General features: G+C 42.7%; 1 protein-coding gene across 8 annotated transcripts in view; it reads left to right on the top strand.

The window, feature by feature from the left end:
* Window positions 1-27,445, top strand: part of sdk2b (sidekick cell adhesion molecule 2b) — a 278,032-nt gene that overhangs the window by 178,927 nt on the left and 71,660 nt on the right. For all 8 annotated transcript variants that reach the window (XM_084002119.1, XM_084002121.1, XM_084002117.1 and 5 more), the window contains exons 2-4: window positions 6,771-6,930; window positions 18,353-18,459; window positions 20,922-21,069. In XM_084002119.1, the coding sequence (XP_083858245.1) occupies window positions 6,771-6,930; window positions 18,353-18,459; window positions 20,922-21,069 (415 nt within the window). The remainder of the gene's footprint in view (window positions 1-6,770; window positions 6,931-18,352; window positions 18,460-20,921; window positions 21,070-27,445) is intronic.

Genomic DNA, 27,445 nt, shown 5'->3' with positions numbered 1-27,445 from the left:
TGCAGCCGCAGCACCACAGCCTTCTGGGAACTGGAATGTAGCCCACGTGCACGTCGACTTGCCTGACTTATCTGTGAGAACTCAGGCGTGTGGTTTGCACTAAGCTAACTACAGCTGAGAATACCTGTAAAGGTGGTGATATGTTATGGAAAAATGCACTTTGGCGCAAATTATACGAGACATTTCTCTGACGATGGAAAAAAAAAACACGGGCAAGATCATTTCAGACCCGATGTACAGCCTGCATTACCTTCAGTCTGATGTGTTTTTGTTCATCATGAAGGAATGTCCAGTTCCTGAGTTCATCAGAGGCCATAGATATCACAAAAAGCTGTCATCTGAAAAGATTCACCACAAAGTAAAGATGACTTGGTTCAAAAGCTATTTAAATGGGATTTGGATTTAAAATATTTCTTGATGTGTTAGCTTAATTCGTTTCTTGAAAATATGTGCCAAACGTGTGTGTGTGTGTGTGTGCGTATGTGTGTGTATGATTGACATTGAAAATTAAAAAAAGGTTGTTTCCACCTTTTTTAAGAGTATTTTGGAAGGAAATAAGAGAAATGTCCCTGACTATAGCTCTTGTTATTTTACAAAATGAATTCTCCGAGTTCTTCTGAATTATGAATTCCAACCCCAGGCCAGGCATTTGTACCTGGCACTGTTCTCATTAATGAGAGCGCTGATTTAATTGACTGTGTGCCGCAGACTGGGTCGCGAGCGTCCGTCTGACACACTAACCTGCACACACGCACCCACACACACGCATACACACACGTGGCTTTTAGTCGACCTGGGCCGTGGCTCCAGGGAGCATCCTCTGGCATGAGTTGTGCTGTATGCAAATGAGGGGGCCGCTATCGCACAATAATTGCTTTGTGTTGCACAGGAAGCACACAGCTGCAAGGTGGAAGCTCGAGTTGGGTTTGGATTTTTGTTTTAGTGTTTGCATGCATTGAAAGTGCATACAAATTTGGTAGTTATTATGGGTGAGGCTCTGCATTTACTGTCGTGGCTGTGACATAAGACAGGCGATGCAGCATGTTAACTAAGCCACATTTATCAACGGTCACATTGTGAGCTGCACTCAGGTTGAGGGGTGTTCCACATTGTGACATGCATACGAATAATTCAGACAAAATAACTTGATTTTCAGAAATGTTAATGTTGCCAAAGTGCTGGTAGATTTAAAGAATATGTATGGTGATGTATTTTTCTAGACCTCCAGACACAAAAAAACCTCTTAGGGCCCTAGTTTCGTGGCGCAGCGCAGGGTGGCGGAGCTGGCATAATGCAAGTTTGGCAGTTTGGTGGATCGCCTGCGCCAAGATGGGTGTGGCGGCGCAGCAGGGGGAGGCGTCACAGATTCAGCTTGGCGCAGCGGAAGTTTCGTGGCAAAAAGCCTCGCCGAGACTGCGCTGAAAGCCCGTGGCAGTTTGGCTCACCGGCGCGCAGTGCGCACATGTCACCAAGACCTCACAGGCAGGTTTCCACAGTTCCAGGCACATTTAAATGCAATAAATAATCACAACAAACACTATTTAATGCAACTAATTGAATCAACACGTGAATTTATATCTATATAGATTGTCCCGTCACATCTGACGTCAGATTTAGGGGCGCGCAGGTGGCGGAGTGGTTAGAGCGCATGCCATGTATGTTACACGTACGCATACGCCGCCGACCCCTGTTCGAATCCCGTCCGAAGGTCTTTTGCTGCATGTCGCACCTCCCTCTCTCTCTCTCTCTCTCCTGTTTTTCATATCTATCCACTGCTAATAAAATGTGTCTATGCCTGAAAAAATCCTTAAAAAAAATACAGCACTTTTGGGGATCGTGTTCTGCTTGTGCGCTGGTCTCGCGCCTCGGCAGCCTGTTGTCTGAGAAACACGCAACTTTGCCAAGAGCTGGAACCGGAGTTGGGGCTGCAGCTGGTCTGAGCGGCCCGCGAGGTCCCGGTGTCCCGCCGTTCTGGTGTTGGACGGGGTATCCGGTGCAGCTGTGGAGCGCAGATGATGAAGATGGTGATGATGATGATGAATGGCCCGGCCAGCTCGTGCAGGCACCGGGTTCTCGCCACCATTATGTCTACTGCTGTGCACCCTGACCCTGTTTTGTGATAGACATGCCTGCGTCGGGCACGAAACTTGCAAAGTCCAGGCGGACACACCCCGTTGGCGTGGCGCATGTGCGCTGTACCCCGACTGCCCCTGGTGTACGAAACTAGGGCCCTTAATCTTGTGTTAGTTACCTTATTGAAGAAACATATTTTAAAAAAAGGACTCATTCCCCCAGTCCTCGTTGGGTGATGCAGTAGATTCCTATAGATGCAGATCCCTGTCTGTGGGTTAATGTCTGCTGGTAATGCCCACTAGGGCTCCACTAGGGGGCGTATCAGCGCTCCTCTCCGTCAAGACGGACGAATGAAGCCGACAGCAGTTCGTGACATGTTCCCTTGTTATCCCCCCTGTTTAAGGTAATAGCGTTTACAAAACACTATAGACTTGTAAGCACATGTTCATAATTTGTCTAACTTAATTGTTTATTATAAAAGAAACTTCATTGTTACAAATCATTAGAAAATAAATCTGCGTATTTCTTTGATAGTTTCTGGCTAAACTCAGATAGCTATCTAGCGCCACAGAGTCAGTTTAAGCTAGCAGCTAGTACACATATTTTAGTTTTTACATTAAGCTAAGGGATTGGGTAAGTAAACTATGTTAAAATATATTTGTTGGAACTCATGTTGAAGTCATACTGGCTGAAAGTAATGAAGAAAACCTCAGGAAAGGGATAATTGTTCCTAGACGTAGTGTATTAAATATTCATACAGTTAAGTAGCTAATGAGAGAGAGAGATAGATAGATCACATAGATAGATTCTTTTGTAAGCTGTATTTACTGTAAATGTTTCACTCTGCATATTGTACTCATGGCTTAGATATTGATTACTTGCAGCTTAATTTGCATTACTGTAATTAGCAGTAGTGTAATAGTAGTTGTGATTTTTAAAGCATTTAAAATAATATTTGCAGGCTTTAATAACAATGGGAAAGAGTAGATTGTGAATGAGAATAATCATTAGTTATGTCAGCATATGTCCCCGGAGTGTTTTTCTGCCCCTGCTGGTGCTGATTCCAGATAGACATCACTGAGGAGCTCTGATGCACTTCCTAATGAGAGGCACTATTGGAGATGCTGATCAGTGATCAATGTTTTCTTTGGCCTCCACCTTCCTGCGGATGAATGAGTGTGTGTCTGCGTGGCATGCATGTAGGGTTGGGCGGTATGAGCAAAATGTTATATCACGGAATGGATCATTTCATATCACGGTAACGGTATATATCACGGTATGGTTTTTCCCCCTGTAAATTCAATTAATGGCTTAAAAATAACCATACTGTCGCATTTGATCATTTACCTCTTTTATTTTAATTTTTTCGCAGCAGCATAACATTATTTTAAAGAAAGTATAATAATATAATAAATAATAAGCCACAAAGAATGTGCAAATGTCTGGTAAACATTTGAACTCCAGCTTTAACTTAAGCTATAGTGTGTGTGCAAATGTAAACACAGAGCTCCATCTTAATAAGAAATAAAAATAACAAATGAGAAAAAGTATGTGTCGTGATGGCCTCCGTTATCTCCCTCCATCGATGTGATTTATTGTCATACGGGGTGCCTTTGGCGAAAGACTCATAATACTGCTTCGCATGTTTTAACTTTAAGTGGTGGAAGAGGTTACCACTGTTTCCACCTGCAGCAGCAACAGTCGCGCGACACTCTTTGCAGAGTATCGCTTTTTGTTCGTTGTCGGATTTTCTAAATCCGAAAAAGTTCCACACAACAGACGTAGCGCCCTTTTTCGGAACGAGTTCCTCCTCTTCGTCATAGGTGGGTCGCGCTGCCTCCGTTTCCTCGTGACGTTCACTCTCCGCCTCCGCCATGATTGTTATTACTCAGGTAGGCTGTTTCTTCTTCGTCGTGCTCATGCAACCACGCAAGCAGTCTGCTGCAATGCCTGCAGTGCCCCGTGTGTCGAGGCGGTGTAATTACAGTGACTCAGAGCGATGCCGCATACATCTGCGCTTTCTCCGGTATAAACGGTATTGCAAATTCTCTACCGGTAGACACTTTTATACCGTCACACGGTATAATACCGTCATACCGCCCAACCCTACTTGCATGCTTGCATCTTGTTTGCGTTGCCCCTCTCTCACTACAGCGCTGTCTTTCCCGCCTCTCTCTTTGGCCTCCCCTCCTTCCTTATATTTTATCACCCCATCAGAGATAAAAGCAAAGAGCCAGGGAATAATTAGTCTCGGCCATCTCGAATCACTATTGCACATCTCAATCTCCCTCAGTTTTGCAGCCCATCTTCCTGTGTGCCAGGCATAGTATTAAACCAAACTGCTTTGGGAGATGCCCAGGCACTCCAAGGTACCTCCAAGTCTGCTTAACATTTTATCTCTACTTTGCATCTATTAAGCCCTCTGCCTGCCATGCTGCTCTCATAGCATTTTCACTTCTTCTCTTTTCTTGTATCATTTAACCTAAGTTTTTTATTTTTCCGTCTGGTTCATTGTACGTTCTTTCATAGCACTGACAGAGGTTTCTGTTCTCTGTGTGACTTTCTGATTAGCCGCGTCTGTGTTATGCCTCCACTTTTTATGCTTCTGCTGCACGAAGGCTTTCTTCATGTTTGACTAGCTAAAGGGATCAGACGTTAACAGAAGTGCAGTCAGGATGGCGAGGGCCATTTGGTACTTGGAAAATTGCTAGGTAGTAATGCAAGTTGAATCTGACAGATCAGTGCTGTGTGACTGTTTTATTGAACTTCCTCTGTCTTCTTCTATTTGTTATAAATATTTATCAATGACAGCCAGCCCAAGGGTTAGCACTAAGAAGTCAAACACCAAATTGCCGTTTATAAATATGCATTAAGGAGTTGCTGGGATTTATGAATATTCATTGTTGACTTATTCAGATATGTCATGCACTTTTGAACTGCAAGCAGCTTCTGTTCTTATGCTTGGAATTCTTGTTTTTTCTTGTTTTATATCACTGGATGTTCTTTAGCATATAGGTGAAACAACATTTCAATTAATGCTCCATGTTTTGAATGAGACGATTAATCATCTGTATCTTTCCTAATTTGAAATATACAATCAGTCTCAGGTTGTTAGGTACCCCTAACTAGAACTAGTTTTATACAATAATGCCATAATACATCCTACCTTCATGAAGATTATGATGTTTAAATGTGGAAATTGTTTGTTGCAAGGCGGTAGCTTGTGTTGCTTATGAACTGTATTCTACTTCCCTGCAAGCTGTTTTTAATATTTTGTCCACCGCATTTATATCAATGAGGACAGACTTAATGCAACAGCAGCGTAAGCAAGAATTTGCATAGTTGATCAGCAATATTTTGAAATTTGTGCATTTGGTTTTACCATGTTGCGTGACACTGTGCCACTTGATATACAGTGCCGTGAATACAACCTACCGAGAGATCTTATCCCATTAACGGTAAACTCCCACAAGTCTCAGTAGAATGAAAGTGAAGAGCTTGTAAATCATCTCTGGTCTCTCACCCTATTTTACTTCCATTCTCTATTTCTCTTCCTCCATTCCTCCTCTTATCAGTCTACCTCTGGTGGATTTGAAGAGCAAAATATCAGCACTATAGATCATTTTGACAGTTTAATTTCAATGGCTGATTATCAGTCAATTTGATAATTATATTATCCAACCATCCAATTAATGTGTTCTATATTTACAATAATCATCAAGTAGGCTCTCCGGTTTTGCATTATTTATCAAGGGTGAGCGATTAGAACCACGAGGGACCTTGACAGGTTGTATGCAAGGCTTCTTGATTGAGATATAAAAATCGGTGTGCGTGTGTCTGTATCCATGTTCAGTGCGTGCTTCACCCCCATGGAGAGGTTCTCGCTGGTCCTCCTCAATCCATTCCTTCACACTTCAACAGAGCGTGTTCGAGAGAAACACAGAAGGAGCGAAAGACAGAGCGAGACGGTGTGGAGGCGAACGAATGATGAAAGGATGTCATGCCTCCTCCTCGACTCCTCTCCTGTCTGCCCCTGTGTAGCTCGGAGGAAAGTGTTGCCCACGTGCCAACGAGTTACTCGCACACAAATACACAGCGGGGAGAAGCGGGAGCGATGCTTCTCGACTCGATGCCCCTGCTTCCACTCGCCTGTTAGCCAGACTTCTCTGACACTCCCAGAGCAAGTCAAGTCAAGATCAGCCACGCCTCACATGAGATTAGGTGGCTCCGGATGGGAAATGTCCAGAAAGACTTTGGCAGCTTTGTGTATACATGCCAGTGATAACCAAACAAGGCAGGTTTGCTTTGTCTTAAATGAGATGCATCTGACCACCCTCAATCTGTTACAGTCAGAGACGTAAGCATAGACCACGGTTACCTCTTTGTTCAAGTCTTCAGACAATACAAGTACTGTAGTTTGACAACTAGATGTTTGTTCCTTGCCTGTCTAACTTATCGAGGTGAAAGATAAGTTCACAGTTTGCTTTTCTCCCTCTCTCATCCCTAAAGCTCACACTTTTCTTTATTTTGCATGTGTTTTTATGTGCACATTTGCGCCTCCGGGTTCACGGATGAGTGTGGGATTGAAGAAAATGTGTTTGTTTTTTTTATTTGGATGCTTTTGAGGTATTTTCCATTTGATGTTTGATTTGAAACAAACAACTTAAATTCCAAATTTTGTTCTTTCTTCTTCACAGATGACGTGCCTCCCTACTTCAAGACGGAGCCGGTGCGTAGCCAGCTCCACCTGGAACGCAACAGGCTGGTGCTGACCTGCATGGCTGAGGGGAGCTGGCCACTGGAGTTCAAATGGATCCACAACAGCACAGAACTGACTCGCTTCTCGCTGGAGTACAGGTGAGGACAAACGTAATAACAATGGAGTAGCAGTTACTGCATCCTGGGTTTATTGTGGCCCAAAAAATACTGAGGAAAGAATAACAGCAACCTATAAGCATGGTGCGGATTTAAACTTGACTTTACACAAACACTTTGAGGTAGAGCTAATGTCAGCTAAAGAAAAATGTTGCTCCTTTTCCTGCAGTAAATGTTTCCCCGTAGTTACATTTTAGCTTCTAATAATCTCACATTATTAATTCAGTTACACAGAAATTAGGTGGTAAATGAAGAAAACAATCAAGCCAAATTAGTCTTCCTAAAAGGTAAGAAACTAGGTGATTAAATGTTATTAAATTATATATTTAAACAGATGAACTAAGAATGCATTATGGTAGTTTATTAGTTCAAATGGACGAGGAAGATGGAAGAACACATTTTGTTTATAGTTGTGCATTCTGTTTAGATCCTCTGAAGGCAGAATAACTGTTTAGCTTTCTGTGACAATTATTATTATTATTCGATTATTATTATATATTTTAGATAAAGTATTCTGCCTAAAACTTTAATCTCCAAAACACTTGTCCTTGTAGCACAGTATTCTGCATGTAAATGTTTTGCTTGTGTCACCATAGTGTAGCCTTCTAGGAACAGACATTTTTTTTGCTTCTGCCTCTCTGCCTCTCTGTGACCTCCATCACTCTCTCTGGAGAGGCAGCGCACAAGCCAAGTGGCGTGAATGAGAGTTAAGGCGGAAGATAAACCATCTTAAATGGTTACTTTAAGGTCTGGAATGGTGCAAACTTTTCTCATGTCTTGGGTGCTTGCGTGTGCATGTTTGTGTGAAGGCAGCAGGGTAAACTAAGCAGCTCAGTCGAAAGAAAGCTTGTTGATGCACAGTTTACTGATCTGAGCCGAACTTTTGTGTTCAACTGTGACTGTGTGTGTGAAAACAACAGGGGGTGAACGTACTGTACAAGCAACATCATTGCCCCCCCCCCCCCTGAAATTCTCTAGAGACTGATAAGACCGGAATAGGAACAGTAGGGTAGGAAGGGCAGATGTGACACACAGAAGCGACAGCGATGGATCAGAATGGACTGTACTTGAGAATTACAGTATGTTGGATCTGCGAGGCCCCTTTGGCTGTGTTATTGTGTAAGTGATAGAGTGATAGAACGGGTGATTAAACAAACAGTCAGGACTCTGCATGTGTGTGTGTGTGTGTGTGTGTGTGTGTGTGTGTGAGTGACTTAGTGTGTACAGTGTTCTGTGTAAAAGCATGACCAGAACAATGCAGGTGTGAAGAAAATGTGTCATAATGTTGAAAACAGTTGTTGTCACTTACAAATAAAGAAATCACAATTTCCCTCAAATCTATTACATCAAACAATCTTCAAACGATCCATCACTGTGTTCTGTACCACGGCAACATCCTGTTTCAATACGTGAAATAAAGGGAGTAATGTACAACCTGTACCACGATTTATGTTGAGGTAAAGTCAAATCTGAGATTTGTTTGTCAACACATTTTATGGGTTAGAAAATAATTGCAGAAAACTCTGTTTTATATTTGAAATAACTGTGAAAACTATACAGCACTGATTGTAGTTAGAACTGTTTTTCAAAACATCCATAAAGTCTTTACCAGCCGTTCGGCCCCGTCCGTCTCTACTACACATCACTACTTAAATGGTGGATAAATTGTTTTCAGCCCCACTCACTACCTAACAGGAAATAACTTGAAAATGCTAGAAGAGCAGGGGCATAGGGTTAAATGGTGTAACTTAAACCAGGAGGTAGTGAACAGTCTGCAGCAGTGAGGTGGCCAACATGTCGTGTATCAGATTTGACTAGACAAACTCACGTGTGTGTGTGTGTGTGTGTGCTGTTTGTGTGTGGGTATGCAGTCCTCCTCATTCCTCCAGTCGACCTTTCTTTGTGCCAGGAGAGTATTTGAGCAGAGCAGCCCCCATATTTAATGAGGTTATGGTAGAGGTCCCCAGTGCTGAGTGCCGGTGTAAATATTGACACCATGTGACTTGACCTTGTGTCCTCTGGCAAGCGATCAATACTCCAAGGTGTGTGTGTGTGTGTGTGAGTGTGTGTGTGTGTGTGTGTGGGCATTACTATTAAAAATGTAGGCGGCGTAGGAGATTGCTGGAAGAGGTAAGAGGGTGGCACCGTTTTAGTGATCCGCTGTGGGGAGTTGCAATACTTGGGAGAAAACAGGCTCAGCATTGACTGCTGTCAATATCAAATACTGTACAATCCGAGTGCCAACCAGCCGCACCCACACACACACACACACACACACACACACACACACACACACACGTATTCACAGCATTTGGCAAGCATCCCGGCTTCTTTGTTCCCATATAATAATTTAATAGATTAATCTCCAAATTAAAATTCAACTCAATTAAGATCGAAGATTATATCCAATACAATTAAGACTTTTTGAACCGATTATCCCTCACCTAATATTTCAGTAAATCGATTGGTGTATAAATAGACGGCAAAGCACCACAACTTCCTATCACATGACTGAAACTTCGGGGGCATATACCTGCGTATATCTACCAGTCGTTATGCCGCCAATTAACCTCAAAACTTAATTAAGGGAGTCTACTATTAATCAAACTTCAGGAATCAGTTTTGTTTGTCAGTTGGCTTTTGGCTGGGTTGTTGGAGTGTGTCCTGTTTTTCTACAGGGAATTGTAAGCCTTTCTCCAATGTTCATGTTGTAATGAGACAGACGGGGGGGTAGATTGTGTTTTGTGTCTTAAAAGACACAAAACACAATCTATTCAACAGTCACTCACAGAAATAAATGAAATAGCATGATGGACATGATAGCCAGCATCACATGCGCATGTGAGACTTTTCATCTCTGTGAACTTACTGTCCCTCTCTTGTTGTTGTTGTTGTCAGGAGTCCAAATTAGTTTTCCCTGCAATTCAATCACAACTGAAAGAGTGCTTTCACTGTAAAGTCTTTCACAATCAAGACAGAAAAAACCCAAACATAAAATTAGATTAACATTTTGACAGCTAGCATAATAGAGTGTCACTTTGATCTTTCCAGTAATGACTGTTGTCTGCACTATGTGACAGCGTGTGCAGTACAGTATTACATGCCAGTTTTTTTTATTTGTGTTCATAAAAACATTTTTTCAGTCAGGTACTATAGAAAGATTATGTTGATTTTTTCATTTTGCCACATCTCTTCAGTCTTGATCTCTCTCTCATCCTTCAACTTTGTTCATCATTTCATGTTGGCTTTCAACTAATTAACACAAGTTCAGCATTATATTATGCCATGTCTGAGGAAAGAGATGAGGAGCTCAGCTTGCCAAGCAGTTGGAGAGGGAAAGAAAAGGAGGAAAAGTAGATGTAGATTTTGAATTTCAAACCATTTCATTTAATGAATTAATATAAATATGTGTCTATCTTAAATTAATTAAATCCCCTTTTCATCTGCCAAAAAAATGCAGTTTGTTATAAACAATCCCCAACAAGTAGAGCTCCACAACCAGACGACTGGTAAACTGTCTTCATTTCACGTTTTTCCTTTTCTATTCTCCATAAATAACCTTAACACACAGCCAAATTGTTTCCTCATCAGCAAGTTGCAACCAGTTGGGTGTCCCGTGTGAATGTATGGATCAAGCAGCAGCTTAAGGCACGTGGAAAATGAAACGGAGCGATGCATGGAGAAATTTGCAAATCAGACCTCGAGAATCAAATTCGCCCTTTCACTCACTTTCATTCATCTTCCATCCTTATAAACTGACCGTAAGTCAGTTTGTATGGAATGTAGCCCTAAAACGACCTGACCAACCCTTTTTCTACTTAATTGGTACACATTTTCCTCCCCATCTGCTCTTATTTCTCCTCTTTTTTGTCCTTCTGTGAGGCTTTGAAGAGCTCCTACATCGTGAATAAAAGCAATGAATGAAAAATGTTATCAAATAAATAATGAAACAAGAAGAGCCACTAATTTCACACAGGATGAAATGACAGTATCCTTGAAGATATATAAATAGATGATGTACCATCATTTTGCAGGGAAAATGCATGGACTATAGCAGAATGTGAGATACCGGACTTTTCAATACATGAGCAAAACCGAACTTGACTGTGTATTGTTTCACTGAGTGGCTTTACTGATTTGTTGATCCAAATAGATCAGAATCTGATTTAATTGAATTGCATTCGTTCGGTCACCGTGTTACTGGAGATCTGATGAGACCAGTGATGTTCTTGCTAAGGAGAGAGAGTCGTGGTAACATCCAATTACAGGCAAGAAACTCTCTGCACTTGGGCCTGTACTTGAATCACATCATGTCAGTGACTGGCAGCCCTCGGACCGAGCCAGCCAGGCAGCGACTCTCTCTCCGGATGACCTTAATAGATTTCCCTCTGTAGCTAAAAACATCCATTTTCTATCTCCCTGGCATTCTCCTCCACACAGCCCGTAGACACAATAGCTTCTTCTTACCTCTCTCTCTCTCTCTCTCTCTCTCTCTCTCTCTCTCTCTCTCTCTATCGCTCTCTCGCTCTCTCTACCCCAATGCACTCGCTCACTCCTTGTTTTCTTTGGTGGAGTGAGTGAGTCTGAAAGTACGAAAGCGAGAGAGGTGAAAAATAGACTGCATTGGCTCTTTGTCATGCGTATTTACTGTGCGTGTGTCTTAATGAGTTTCAGTACCATTGCACTGTTGGCAGGTATGGCTGCTTTTCTAATTTGTGATCCGCAGCCAGCAACATTTCTGAAAAGCACATACACATCCAATTACATTAACAGCTAAACTGAATATTCAACCATTCACAATGAAGTACTTTCATCTCATTCCAGGAATAGTTGACGCACCATTCAACCAGCATTATATTATGTGTGTATAATGTGTAGCTACGTTGCATATATCTGTAAGAATAATCATACTTTGACACAGTATGGTAGGATTTTTGCATAACGTGTCTACGGTTTTATACGCCGTGATCGAAACACGCTGGTGAGGTTCCCGAACGTTTAGCACTGACCTACATTCAAAGTGGGCGAGCTGGTGTCTGCAGGCTTCTCTATGATTCAAACAGACTCACACAAAAAAATGTGCTGCCGTTGGGATTATTATATCATGCTCTTACAGCAATACACCGCATGTGTCACAGGATGGATTCACACAGTGTCACAATTGGCTCTGATTCACCGCCGATCCGAATATCAGCACATTTACAACAACAAGACGTCACCCTCTACTCTGATTAGAAAGAAGAGAGGAGGAAAAAACTAATTGATGATGGAAGTGGCTAACGAGTGAGGCCTCTTCTCTCTTTTCTACTCTCTGTTGAGGGCTGCACATGCGTGGCCACATGCAAGCGGGGAATTCAGGTTTTCTCCACCTGTGGCTGAACGTGTGGTTTCAAACGTCAAACTACGTCTGCCTCTTCTAACTGTTCTTTCTTTACGTTTTTAATTCTGATGCAGATGTGAACACCGCAACAATACTCTTTCAGTAATCATGTTTGAGGCATTTCTTTCCCAATGAAATGCTTTTTTTAAGAATAAAATATACCAAACATTTAATGCATCAGTATTGAATGTGGTCACAGCACAATCAGCTGCATTAAAACTGCATTTTAAATGTTGTCTACTGAAGCATTGCGGTGCGATACCCAGTTTGGCCAATAGGTGGATGGGACAAACTGCACCACCCATGACTGTAGCCATCATCCAAGCAGATGCATGAACTTTTACTCATCATATATTTGTCGTGCTACAGTTATGTGTGCTTATGATTCAGCCAGCTCGTATAATGGCGTATTTTTCACATGCAACACCAGGCAAATGGTGGCCATCAGAGATGCCTCACTGCTTTAACAATATATAGCATCGTCTGTGCGGCTCAGGCGTATCTGGCTTTCGCAGGGATCAGGGCTGGCAAATCCTACAGGGAACGAGATGAAAAAGCAGATGAATATATAAAAGATGCATCAAATTCAATTGACAGTAGTTTGCGTATATTGTCTCCATCAGACAGATGTCCATCTGTTGTATTCTTAGAGAAGATAGAACATATGGAGGCAGTCCCTCTGGGCCTGTACACCAATTACCCACTATTGATTTCCCGTAGCTTAAGCCAGAAGTCCCTATTACCTGTCATGTGTTGTATGTGATGGGATCTTCGGAGGATCAGAATGAAGACTCTCGTCCTATAGAATTTAGAAGATGATCCCAATATATAAATCAATACACTTTCAAAGGACATCGCCGCAAAAATATATAGTACATTATTGATTTTCTGCCACAAGCTTTCAGAGACGCCAGTGAAGAAATTGGAAATGTTTGTGTCTGCTTGTGTCAATGTATTTGTCACATGGTGGTCTTTTACACAACTTGCCACTCGCTGTGGTGGATATTTTTAACTTGGGGTATGCGCAGCACAAGCATATTATCATCCCATCGGAATAATCACATCAATCCATCATGATCCCTCAAATAGATATGTAATTAGCCTGTCAAATGTTGCCACTGCTATTGCTTTTGTTTATATGGAGCGCAAGCTGTTGAAGTCTTACAAGTGTGCCACAAAGTAAACTCATTAAGGGAAGAAAAGTGACATTGAAATGCTGAAAGAGGGCGATGACCTTATCATAAACTTCAAACAATACAATGAGAGTAAAAAAAAAAAAAACATAATTACAAGTGAGCCGTGAAGCACTGTGCTGTGTGTCTGCTTTTATTATGAGTTGTAAAATAATTGTTGCGTGACATGGTGTGTTGTGAGAAACACCCTTTTAGGTCAGGTTTCAAACGATGTGCCTTGTTTAGCAGGAAAATTACATAAACACTAATGACAATAAACAAACATGATAGCAACTGTGTTGATGCTGGGGCATAAAAGATTTGTGTCATTACCGTCTCATCACAGATTTATGTTAATTTATGATGCGCCGTGATTTACTGTCATGCACTTAGGGGTATAATTACAATGTGCTAATGTGTGTGAGGGTTTATAATCTTTCTGTATAACTAGCAATTTAAATCAAATGTTATTGGAGACAACCTTGGCAACATGTTTGATGTTATTACAGGTAAAAACACTATAAAGTGCACTGTAGCATCTTCTATCAAGGATGATGGTTTAGCCAATCATCCCCGCATCCCATCGTCTTCTCCTTCCTCGTTCTCTATCCTTCCATCTTGCAGTTCATTCATCTTTTTCACACTCTCCGCCTTCCTCCCTCTCCAAACCTCCTTCATGCCCGGTCCTCCCTCTTTCACGTGTCCCTCTATCTGTCTCCTCGCCACTCCTTCGTCTAATCATTTCTCCTGAGTGGGGCTAATTAAAGGGGATCTGACTGGCTGCGCTGACCACAGGAACATCAATCAATTGCTGTCCGACACAGTGAGCCCCCCCTGCTGACTCCCCCAACCTGCAGCTCTGCAAAGGTTAATTATATTCATTATATAAGGGACCGGGGCGAACGACGGAGATGGAGCTGGAGAGAATACTGTCTGGAGTCACCCTGAAGGTTGTGGCTCTGGGGTGAATTCTCGCTAGGCCTCGGCGAGGTTAAACTTGGAGCACCGACACCACCTGTCAGCTATCTCTCTCTCTTAATGTCTGCTTCTTCTCCACACTAACACTGATGCTTTCTGCCACACCGTTACATCATCCATTCACCTCATATTCCTCCCATATATGTGTAATTGTAGTAATTTAGTTAATGAAACATATGAAAGGAGTCGCAAATCATTAATAGAGCCTCCTGATTAGCTGATTAAGCCTTAACAGACTTATGGCGAAAACTAATTTAGTCCTTTGGGTCTTAACTAATGCCACTGCTAATGATATTTGATGCCACTTCATTTTTACGTTATGGATATTAACAGCCTTCGAAACACACCCAACCCTTTCATATTGCAGCACAACTTCCATTTCGTGTCAGCCACGTCCGAAGAACAAAGGGCAGCTTTCTAGACATTTTCAAGCCATCAAAATAACAACAGGAAAAACTTTGCTTTGCACTGATGTTAATAATCTAGCATGAATTTTTATCATGGACGTAGCCAGGTAGTGAGCTTGCTTTATAGACTGATGCGATCCCCACTCTTAATCCTGAGTACCGATTGGTCAATTGTGTGTCCATCTGGCAGAGATTAAGACATGTTGAATATAGGTTTCTGTTGTCTGGAGCCAGGCTACTCAAAAAATGCCGCTCTGATGTCCTGTTTTCATCGAAGTGGCAATGCAACAACAGGTGGCTGCTGGGTCAGAGGTCTTGCACATTGGAATGCGGTCTGAATTTCCCGACATATATAGAGTATATAGATGTGCAAATCCCCTGACTAGACAAGTAAAGATCAACCCCCAAATTGAGTGGATAAACAAAAAATGCAGATTTTTCCATACAGACACCTATGGGGGACTTAATGGTGTAATACGTGAGTGTCAGCGCTTTCCACCACTATCGTCAAAACGCTAAATGATAGAATATCTTTGAAACAAACGGCGCTCCGTGCAGTTCAGATATGTAAAGAATCTCCACCACAGCACATTGAAGTTGTTTTGGCGTCTCCTAATTGCTTTTTGCTTTTCTTTTGATATGTCACCCATCAATATTTGTATGTTTAGTATTAAGTTACTTCACAACCCTGACAGAATATAGATGCCTGCAGAAAGTTTAGTGAAGAATTTCCGTCAGCCTGATCAAGATCACAAGAACTTCAAAGTGTTCTCTGCCTCTCTGTATTAGGTTTCATTCTGTAAACCAATGTCATTGGGTAGCTCATTTAGTATCAAGTATGAAAGTAACATTTCTTTTTGCTTATTTGCTGTTAAGCTTTGTCAGTTGTATACACGTTTAGTATATACAACTTTGAGAGGAACGATTTGTATAATGGCTCCTATTTCGTGACTCCCTAGTCCTCAATGTTAGCTTTATTTTTACGAAAGAATCCAAACTTTCCTGCAAACAGCTTGTCAAAAGCACTTCTGAACTTCATGAATTGCTCTACTTTACTTCCATTTCATTCACTTATACTTCTCAAACATTTATTCATACAAAGAAAAACTCTTTAAACAAAACCTTAAAAGTCCCATATTATGAAAACAGGTTTTCTTCTGGATGTACAAATCAACATAAGTGCTTATATTCTGTCCCAGCTACAGAAGAACAGAAGAGACCGTGGTTGCGTTTCATTTTTAATGACAATGTGCCGGCTACGGTCCGTGTTAGCTTGTATGTGTGTGCTAACCACTTCACATCGGACTGCTTCAGTAACGAGGGTCAGTACAAAGCTGGCTTTGCCTCGACACTGACCCTCGTAAAAGGATCTGTCCCAACCATACGGGACCAGCAACTTCACCTGAGCCTCATAGGCGAGCCATAGCGATACATCAACGTAAACATTGGTGCATGCTACCGCTAGCGTAAGCAGCATCCTCTCCATCTCTCTCCAAGTAGGTGTTGACAGACGGAGCTCATTAGCATTTAAAGGTGCAGGCACAGAAACAGCCTGTTCTCAGGAGAGCTCATTTGAGCAACTTTTAGACAGCTGAAATTCAGGACCACGGATGGGTTTGGGGCAATGCATATAAAACAGTGTTGTTGGACCTCTGACAGCTGTGTGGTATTGATGAAAAACAGTATAATATGGCACCTTTAAATCACACGAAAAAAAGGTCCAAACTTATTGCATGTGGTTACAATAAAAAGCGGTACATCCCATCACTGAAGCAATCCGATATCCTGCCAAGTGGCGCAATGATCGCTCTTGAGCGCATAGCGTGCAGGAATGTGACAGCGAAGATGGCAGACACGCTCCTCATGGTAAGTGTTTCACCACCCACAAGCTGTATTTATTTTGACAAGAAAGCTTTGTGCTAGAATGACTCAAATTTAACATGTACAACTCCGCTGTGGGCTAATTCACAACTTCGACATGTAGAGAACAGTTGGCCGCTGCATGTATCTCCCACTGCACCGCCATTTATAAGTTATCGGGAAGGCTGTTAAGATGATGCCTGGTGTTCTGAGCTGTCTGCGTGCATTGTCTCTGAAATTATTTACTCGAATAACTCTAAATAGGCCCGTTCAAGTAACGCTAGTGCAGTTGAGGTTATCTCTCGCAGATGTGCCCTGGTTTATTGCGGATATAGAAAAAGACACATGCACACAGTCAAACAAACATTGATCACTGATGAGTATCTGCAGGAGTCTCTTCCTGAAAGCCAATAGACTGGTTGTTAGTTCACAAGTAATGCTTTCCAACAGCTGTTATACACACACGCAGAACCATTAGGGGTGTTTTGAATGGCCACTTAAAATCATCGCAGTCTCCTCCGGGCTGCATCATACACTCCCTGATCAACATCTCGGCTTATGTGTGTCTTTGTAGTCTCACTGCAATGAATCGTACAAATGAGGATAACAGTCTGGGAAAGTCCCTCCTCGAAGGCCTTCCTGTTGTTGCACTCTGTAGTGCATACGAAAAAGTGTGAAAAAAAGTGTGCAGTTGAAGATGAAAGATGGAAGCTTTATGAAATGATTTAAGATTTCTTGAATAACAATCCAGTATCTATTTAACTGTAATAGTACAGTTTAAGCATAAGCGAGTATTTGTGTTGCGTATGCGTAGTGCTTGCTGTATAAGTTGTGAAGTGTAACACAAGTGGTGTTTTTACTGTGAATTACAGTATATGTATGGCAACTTATGTTTTAATTAGAGCTCATTGGTTTGCAAAATAAATGAGAGCCCGCATTTTTTAACATCACCATTTGCCATTTGTTCTTCAACATCAGCTGCATCAACAGATGTAGCTCAAGATACCACATACATCAAATGGGTAGTTAGTCTGTAAGGCAGCTCTATAAAGTATATTACGCTGCCTCCACATGGTGGGGAGGCAGTACTGCCACCACAGCTGGCCACCGAAGTCAAGGTCAGAGGGAGAGTGTGTCAACTGCTGGAGACGTACAGCTTCAACCTTTGTCGCGGGGGATATTGTGAATACTGTGTGTGTGTCTGTGTGTGTGTGTGTGTGTGTGTGTGTGTGTGTGTGTTGCCACGTTGCAAAGTTGAATGCAAGTGTTTGTTTTCTGTGCCTTCTTGTGGTCTTGGGGGAGAGCTTTGCTGTGGAAGCTGGGTTAGCCTCTTGAGCATCATTATCATTGGAATAAACAATAGCTAAGCTCCGTCGTCCTCCATGCCCTTGTGCCTTTATTAGATGATCTTACATTTGCGTGTGTGTGCGTGCTCAGAAGCTGTTGTGTGTTTGCGCCTTTTCAGCACGTCCATGCTTACAAATTTGTAAACATCCACTTTTGTGCAAGTACCCTTTTGATTTCTACTTTTGTCTTAATTAGCTTACCAGTTCATTGCAATTTCAGAGAATGCTCATCCATGTCTCGTGTGTCTGTGCTCATTAAAGGTACCTAATCCCTTCGTTGGACCGCTCTCATGCTGGTTTTTACCGCTGCATCGTGAGGAACCGGGTTGGAGCCCTTCTGCAGAGGCGCACAGAAGTACAGGTGGCCTGTAAGTATCCACACAGGATCTTAGTGAAACACAGATGAATGGACCTAACAGATGAATAAACGAATGGATGAAAGTTAAAGAGGGAGGGGGTGTGTGTTTGTGTGTGGGTGTAGGTTTGGTTGCCTTTGTATCAAGGACTGACTAGGGAGGGACAGATGCTGGCAGGGTGAAAGATCTACCTGCATATCATTCGGGGTGTTATCAACCCAGACAGCTGTTCCACTCAGCATTCTCATGAGATTGATATTGTTGTTGTGGTCGATGTTTTTTTTAGTTTTTTTTTTTTTAACTTTGCTTCATTACAATATGACCGCTGGTTATTTCATTCTCTCTCTTTCGTCAACAACATCTGTCATTTCATACTGAAAATAGATAGGGTTCAGATGTGCCATGTTTCTGTAAATTTCCAGCACTACGTTTAGGCCGCTTGGCTCTCCCTCGTCTTGTTAACGAGCTATTAAAAAAACACACCAGAAGGTGTCTGGAGTGTTGTCACAACGACCCCCCCCCCCCCCCCCCCCCCCCACACACACACACACACACACACACACACACACACACACACACACACACACACACAAAACCCCCACTCCCAGAGGCACTACCGTCCTATGTGCCCATTATTCCTCCATCCCATGCCAGGTTCATTGGCTTCCCCTTGTTTCAGCGACATTTGAGTGGATGTGACACATCGCTGTACCTGACTGAACAATGCGGCCAACCAGGCATGTGAGAGAGCAAGATGGGAGGGAGACAGAGAGGGCCGACAGTCCCACCGGACCACTTCTTTAATATTGGGCAAACATGCTGTTGCCGTAGCCAGTATCTGCATCTCTTCTCTCCTCCACCGATCTGAATCTCTGTTGCTTTCCCACCTCTCTCTTTTGGTCACCGCTTTCCCACCTCTCTTCATACTTTGTCAGTTGTCTGGCCACCACTGCGTTCTATTTATTTCTTGGCTTCCACCCCGCTGTTATTCTGTTTCTCTTTATTCCCACCTCTTCGCCATTTCCATAATTCTCTTCTTCCACCCCATCGGTTGTCCATGAAGGGACGCAGACAGTGAGATGAGGTAAAAAGGAGAATTAAGGACACCTGCAGACATGGATGAGATAGACAGGGGGGAGGGAGAAAAAATAGATAGAATTGGAGAGATGAGGAGATCGCTTTTGAAAACTATTCCATTGAGGCAGCACAATTAGAATTTCGGAGACACACCTCGGAGAAAGGAAAACATGCCGAGGCATTAGAGTTTAGGGAAGGGGAGGAGGACATCACATTGCCGAAACCGCAGATCAAAGTCAGGGGATTTGCACACTTCCCAGATTTTCATTTAAGCTAAGCACCACAGCTCCACCGCAAAGCCAGATTACCTTTTTATTCTCTTTGAAAGGGAGAGAGAGAGAGATAAAGAGAGAGAGAGAGAGAGAGAGAGAGAGAGAGAGAGAGAGAGAGAGAGAGAGAGAAAAGTAAGATTGCCATCGATGCACAACCACTCCAACATCCCTAGTTCAAAGCCCCCATACCTTGGTACCTACATTTTTTCCAAGATATTATGATTTCCAAACTGTGTTAGAAGTTAATTGAGTGTTTGATGTTATGTTCAAATGATTTCAGCACATTTGTCTTTGTTTCCCTCAAATTGTAGAGACACATTTATGATCCTTTCCAGACATCTCATGGAGCTAAAAAAACCCCCACAATCTTAAGGCCTTTAGTTGCCACAAAACCAAAGTCTGCACTTTCTCTGTCATACAGCGAGGGGGAAAGAAACGACAAATACTGCTTTTTACTGCGGCCTATAAAGGTTTACAGCCAGCATCAGCCAATATGTTTGAGTCAGAGATGTGCACGGGTGAGATCAAAACAACAATTGAAGCTGGGGCTGATCGGCTTGAAATCCATCAAAAATGTCTAGCTTGCCCATAGATCTCACTTACAAATAGGCAGAAGCAGAAATATTAGCGCAGTATTTTTTGTCAGCTTTTAAGATATAATGAGGCAGGGGAGGAATGAAGCCGCCGTAACAAATGAAATATATTAGGAGATAATAGAAGAGAATAGCTGCAGTGCTGGTCATCTACTATGTTGAGTAATGCCCACATTTAGAGCATGATCAAGATTGATTGCCCTTGATGCATCCACACAGGAGAATACGGAATATGAATATGAGTCAATTTAGCGTACCCTCTGTGTCCCTGTGTGAGTCATTACATCTTGGTACCTTCTAGCTCCTCTTGATGCACTGTGGAAACCATGGCAACAACACAGCGCTGTCCATCAAAGCGACTCACTGTGCCATTTCAACTGAAAGCAGATGTCAAAAAGGCTCCTTGGGCACCAAAAGTCAGATTCAACAAATGAAGGGCAATTTTGTGTGTATTACTTCACATGCCCTGTTCCTTTCCTTACTCTCTCTTGTGTTCTCTGTTTTTGTATGTGTTCTTTTTTCCTTCCTGTAGTTATGGGCAGTTTTGAGGAGGGCGAACGCACTCAGTCCGTCTCTCAGGGAGAGGGGGCCGTCATCCCAGCACCACGCATTCGCAGCTTCCCCCAACCGCAGGTCACCTGGTTTAGGGATGGCCGCAAGATTCCACCCAGCAGCCGCATGTAAGTCCTTTCTTTTTTCTTTTCTTTGACTTGCTTTCTTTGTTCCCTTTGGATTCCCTCTTTTGTGCTGTTACCTCAAATCTGTGTTTGTGATCCTATGAACACTTCTTTGTGCCTTATTTGTTCCTGGTGGTCTTTTGAGTGCTTTAGTGCTTTGTCATTCATCTCACTACATTTTATGCTAAAAGGAGAGTTTGAATTTTCTCCTGCAAAATGGCGACCAAGACCAAAGCACTTTTGGCATCGTGTGAAATGAAATCGCCACTTTGCTCCTCGTTCTTATTTGAAAAGAACCCAAACCACTTTTATGTCAGCTTATCCAGGTCTCTGTCTCTCTTCATTTTGGTCTCTAAAATGGGAGGCTGTGTTTCTGGGTTCACATGTCAGAGTTTGCCAACCGGCAGCAGTGGCCTCAATGGGATTGTTGGTTCGCTTTTCCATTCTGATCTCTTAAAATAAAAGGGTGAAAGAGGGAGGTGGATTGGGAAATAGGTGTTCTCTCTCTTATTTGCTTTCTGGCAAAAGAAAGGAGCAGCGGCCATATGTTCTGATCCTCCCAATTTTAGAAACCAGAAAAATGAACAAGAATCTTAAGACTGATTTGTTCAGGCTTATCTATTATTAATAGATAGTATTAATAAGTGGAGTACTCCACCGACTTCTCTAGAGGATCAAAATTGATGCAGCGGTAAGATAGATATCATCTTGTTTAGTCCAAGAATTTTGCTTTCTTGTCAAAAACCTGGCGCCTGCATTACCAGCAATACAACTCGACCACTGATGGTCCATTTGAAGATTTGGATGTGTGTTATGCTAATGGAGACTTAAAGTGATGGTTTGGAGTGAAATGCACCCTAGGTAATTTCCACCATGACATCCAGCCAAATACCCCCTCTGAAGCATTTTTAGCGATGGTCAACATTGGTCAAGATGTAGGGCTATCAGCCGAATGGTTTAGTACTGGCGTGATGGTACATTATGTATATCTCGTAAATTACCCCACTAATAATGCATGGAATGTTACCAAACTTCTGCAGTAGTACACATAGGATCTGTACTCACTAGCCTGATAGCTTCTATCCTCTGCTGCTAATGCTACCGTTTTTATAAATGCTTGTATTATCAGGTCAACACTTGTTGACACTAGTTGACCTGATAATACAAGCATTTATAAAAATTCAGCGAAACTTTTTCATACTCTCGCGTGAAACTCGCGTGACGGCATCGGCTGGGTAAACACGGAAGTCGCATCGACACAGCAGTAGCGTTAGCAGCAGAGGATAGAAGCTATTAGCCAAGTGTTCTTTTAAATAAACTCCTGGTGTACTTACAAACTTTCAAATGCCTCATTTTGTGAGTACAGACCCTATGTGTACTACTGCAGAAGTTTGGTAACATTCCATTCATTATTAGTGGGGTAATTTATGAGATATACAAAATGTACCATTAGCGGCAGTACTAAGCCATTTGGCTGATAGCCCTATCTTGACCAATGTTGACCATCGCTAAAAATGCTTCCGAGGGGGTATTTGGCTGGATGTCATGGTGGAAATTACCTAGGGTGCATTTCACTCCAAACCATCACTTTAAGTATCCTTGAGCTGCTAGTCTCAAGCAGAGATGAGAAGCGGGCTACAAAGGTCTGGTTAACTCCACATCTGCAGATTTTTTATTTTATTTCACGCAGCTCCGGCCTAGAAAAAAGGCTTTCTAGAACTTTTTCTTTTCCCCACATATGCAGTAGTACGGTACTCCCAAGACCTGTGAACAGATGCATCAAATTAGCGCCCTTTTAAGAATAGACTGAATTGTTTCCAAGAATATCATTTTTTCCACAAAATCCAATTTGATATTGTAGCTCCCATTAGACTACCCAATGTATCCTTATAGTGCTTCTGTATCCCTTTCTGTGATTGCCTTTTTTTGTTTGGTAGAGCATGTGTACGGGGTTTTTATTGCACACGTCCCTGTTAGTGTGGGAATTCTTTTTGGATGTGCACCTGTGCGCATTTGAGTGTGTGAGGCACTTATCCCCCTGACATCACATCTGCATTTCTTCGCAGTGGGAGGTGACCTTGCTTTTGGTTAGAGTGAATCTTTCTTATCAGCTCCTCATCATCCGTAATCACACCCTGACCTAGAATGACAATGAGACGAGCTCCCAGACTGGCTGAGGAGCCGAAGACGGGCCGGCCACTTCGATTTTTGTTCTGTCTTGTTGTGGAAATCTGGATTACTTTTAAGAAGTCGCTGAGGAAAAAGGTCAAACTACAGAGATGCGCAGGGCTCAGTGTGTGTATTAAATTGGTATTTGAAGATATTTTTTTTTGCTTTGGATGTTTGCTGTATGACTGCAGTTTTAGTGAGATGGGTCCATCAAACAAAAAATCTTTGTTTCTATCAGTTTTCTCTCATTCTCCTGTCTGTTTCTTCTGTTCTCATTTATTTCATCTGTTGAAGTCTCTCTCTCTCTCTCTCTCTCTCTCTCTCTCTCTCTCTCTCCCTCTCCCCATCTCCCCTCTCACTCCTTTTGTCTCCATTATCGGCCATCCAATGTGTGTACTTTTCTTTATCCTCACCACCTACCCTCTAGCTCCGAGAATGCTAATTTCTGCGCACGTCACCAAGGTCACTTTGTGCAAATGAGCACCGTTGATAACAGGCAGCCTTTTTTATATTGAAAATCATTTAATTGAATTTGATTCGTGCCACTAGCGTTGACTCTGTAGAGGCATCAAAGTCTCACTAGTAGGGGGGAACAAGGGAGGGAGCAGTAGAGAGAGCGTTCTGTTCCGAACAGCAAACGTTACCTGGTTGAAGGCTCTTACTGAGGACTGATGCTCTCCAGAGTCAGGTCCAGCTGTGTGGTCTCATTACTCTCCTTACAGCAGCGGCCCGCATGCGGGCCGTTTTGCACTAGTTTTCGCTTCGTCCGTTTAATCGCATATTATTTTAAATGCGTCTGCGTCATATTACACATCATTTGAAAGCTACGAGTCTCGCAAATCGAACAAAGTAAGCCGTTTTAGGCTCACAGAAAACACATCAAAAGCAAACACAGCATGTGTGCAAGGAGTGCACAGAAACAAGACCAGCGTTCCCTACCTTTCGAGCTGTCTGGATGTCCAAAATCAACAGGAAGCATGCTAATCCTTATATCCAGAGAACGGTAAGAGTCCAACGAACAAAAGTAGCCACTTCGTTTAGTCCCACGAGCACGGTAACTCCGGTAGTCATCCATAACACGCCATGTGTTGACGTTGTGAGTTTCTGAACAAAATATTGTTTATAGCTAGATATCGCTATTCGATCATGGGCTAACAACAACACTTCGATTTCCGGATTCGATAGCTTCTTGGCGACAAAACAAGCCCCCTTCCACGATTCTGCGATCCGAATTGGCTGAAAAATCTGTCCATCAAGAGAGCCAGTGCGTCACTGCCTCTCGGCTGACCAACCACGAGAATCCCCAGGCAGAGAGCCAGTAGGCAGAGGAGTACATTTTTGACTAACAGGTCTTATAGCCAATGAGCTTACGATTCCAGCGGTATGTTACATGAGGGGAGGGGGCTTGAGGCTGAGAGCGCAGCAGCTCAGAAAGGTCAGACTGTGACCTGCAGATATGATAGTTATGCAGCGTCTCATTACAGAAGGCTGTTATGTACAAAAAACATTAAAAAAATGTTGGTTTTATTAGTAGTAGTTGTAGAACTGGTGAAATAAACAAAAAAAAGTAGAATTATATACCTAAAAATACCCATAATCTCACCTGGAACACTTGTTCCAGATGCAGCTCCGTCTGACATTGCCCTACAACACTGCACTTGCAAAGCTCATTTTTGGGTGTCTTTTTATCTACTTTCTACCAGTTTTTGGTCAGGCTTGTGGCTGTGGCTTCATTCAACTTTTAGGCCTATATATAACAGCCACAGCTAACTTGTTTCATTCAAAAAGAAAAATAATTTAGGCGAGGTAAAAAAATTGCAATTTCCACTATGTTTGAGCTGCAGTAACTCAGTGTCAGTAACACTTAGAGTAAATCTGACACTTGCAGAAGAAAATTCAAAGGGTTATCTTTCAGGAATGCTCAGTGTTGTGCCTGTAGTCATAGGGGTTCAAAAACAGTAACCATTTTACTTTGGGTATGTCGTTTTCAGCCTTTTCTTCAAAAATAGGACGGCAAAGTAACGGGTCGTCACACGGGCTTCTATGTATAATACTCATAGTCGTCATTCTATGTGCAAAATGAATGCATGCCAAAGTGACACTCTTCAATCGCAGTAAAAGTAGGAAGAGGACTAGAAAAAAGAAAAAATGGACTACAAACACGGCAACCATTTTCCACTTTCATTTCCAATATCTCTTTTACTCCACCACTCTTTGCTTTTTTCTCCCTTTTTTCTCTCTTCCCTCATTGTCCCCCCACTATCCCTCCTCAGGTGTCATAACTTTAATTTGCAGACTCTCCAGGGGTTCCTGTTGCTTTTCTGTGCTCTGCTTAATCACACCTCAGCAATAGAAGAGAAGGGGGGGCAGCCAGACCCAGAATAACTTTTGGTAATAACCTCCAACCAGCAGCTATTAAAATGTGCACCTTCTCTGCAGGCTGCTCTACTTGAAACAAATTATTTGTCGCATTGTGTTTACATTTGCTTTGAGATCAGTACGGCCTGAACTGCCGTGGTAGTGCTGTCAGTTTCTCCTTCAAATTACGTCACACAATAGGACGGTGTGTTCTTCTCTTGTCTCACACTTTCTTCACAGTAGCAGACACTTGGAAATCACCCCAGGGTGTTGATTGCAAGGACTGTTGTGAGGTAAACTGCGTCTCAGGTCCCGTACACACAGCTCGGGCGATCTCATCACAAGTACATGCCTCAAAATATGCTGACGGTATTATTGGAGCTGCAAATATGAGCAAAATACTAGGATTAGGGTTCAATAGAATATATTCAAATTAAGTATCACATCCATTTATCAAATGCAAATCCGTTAAGGGGTTTAATATTTAGTCACATTGTCAGTTGCTCTCTGTAAACACACCATTAAAAATATGCCCCTCCTCTCCAGCTCTTCTGGTTGAGCATACTGGAGAGATAATGAAGAGAGGAACGGCCGTTAGTGAGAACAAAACGGCCAATCACTAGAAACTTAATAAACTTTATTATTTTCTGATTGTTTCATGGCAATTCCATTCTAAAACACAAATAAACACACCCACATCTCCTCACCAACCTGTCGGAAGGTGTCAGACTTTGAATGATTGCAGCCCAAGGCACGCTTCATCCTGCCGTGGCCTGTCTGCTCTCTCTGGGCCAGATTTACTAACACATTTGCGTCTACTTGAGGCGCAATCCGTTCACAACTAGCGCGTAAAAACATGGAGCGGTATTTACAAAAAGGCACATGAACCGAAAGAGCAAGTAGCGCTTTCAAGCTGCGCTCGTGGGTGGGTCAGGGGGAAAGTGGGAGTTCCCCGCAAAAAGATGGGAGGATAAGCGTTAATTATATATTCCCGGGTATTTACAAAACCTGCGAGTGAGATGCTCCTCTATTCTGTAGCGGAAATTCTCTTAAAGCAGGTCTAAACCAGGAAGCACCACACAAATCATACTTTATCAATCATGAAACCAGAAATCCTTGTTACAGATGAAGCAGCCATGCAATAACACAGTTACTGGACTTCATCCACATTGTTATGTTGAAATCTCAGGTCTGGATGTCTCAGGTCTGGATGTTTCAGATCTGGATGTCTCATGTCTGGATGTCTCAGGTCTGGATGTTTCAGATCTGGATGTCTCAGGTGTGGATGTCTCAGGCCTGGATGTCTCAGGTCTGGATGGTGCAGGTCTGGATGTCTCAGGTGTGGATGGTGCAGGCCTGGATGTCTCAGGTCTGGATGTTTCAGATCTGGATGTTTCAGATCTGGATGTCTCAGGTCTGGATGTCTCAGGTCTGGATGGTGCAGGTCTGGATGTCTCAGGTGTGGATGGTGCAGGCCTGGATGTCTCAGGTCTGGATGGTGCAGGTCTGGATGTCTCAGGTCTGCATGTGCTTTTTAGTGCTTTATTTTTGTCGTTTCAAGATCCGTGTTGGATACATGCGGGCCCATTTATTACTTTTTTAGAGGCACGCTAATGGTGCTTGAGGGCGGAGTATGTCGCCAACTTTCTTTTTTTTTCTTATTTTCGGTTTTTAACCGAGGAATTGGAAGCTTGTTGCTGCTTCCCTCCGCCTCCCTCCTGTGATAGTGGAACGACCCGAGGGGGGAGGGGCTCTGTGCGTGCACGAACACAGCCCTGCGTGCTGATTGGACAGGATGATTCAGGAGTATGCACTGTTTGCCTGGTGGCTGTCAGGTTTGATAGATACGGCG

The sequence above is a fragment of the Eutrigla gurnardus genome (assembly GCF_963514095.1).
Source record: "Eutrigla gurnardus genome assembly, chromosome: 22".
NCBI lineage: Eukaryota > Metazoa > Chordata > Actinopteri > Perciformes > Triglidae > Eutrigla > Eutrigla gurnardus.
This window is presented reverse-complemented; position numbering and strand designations above follow the sequence as displayed.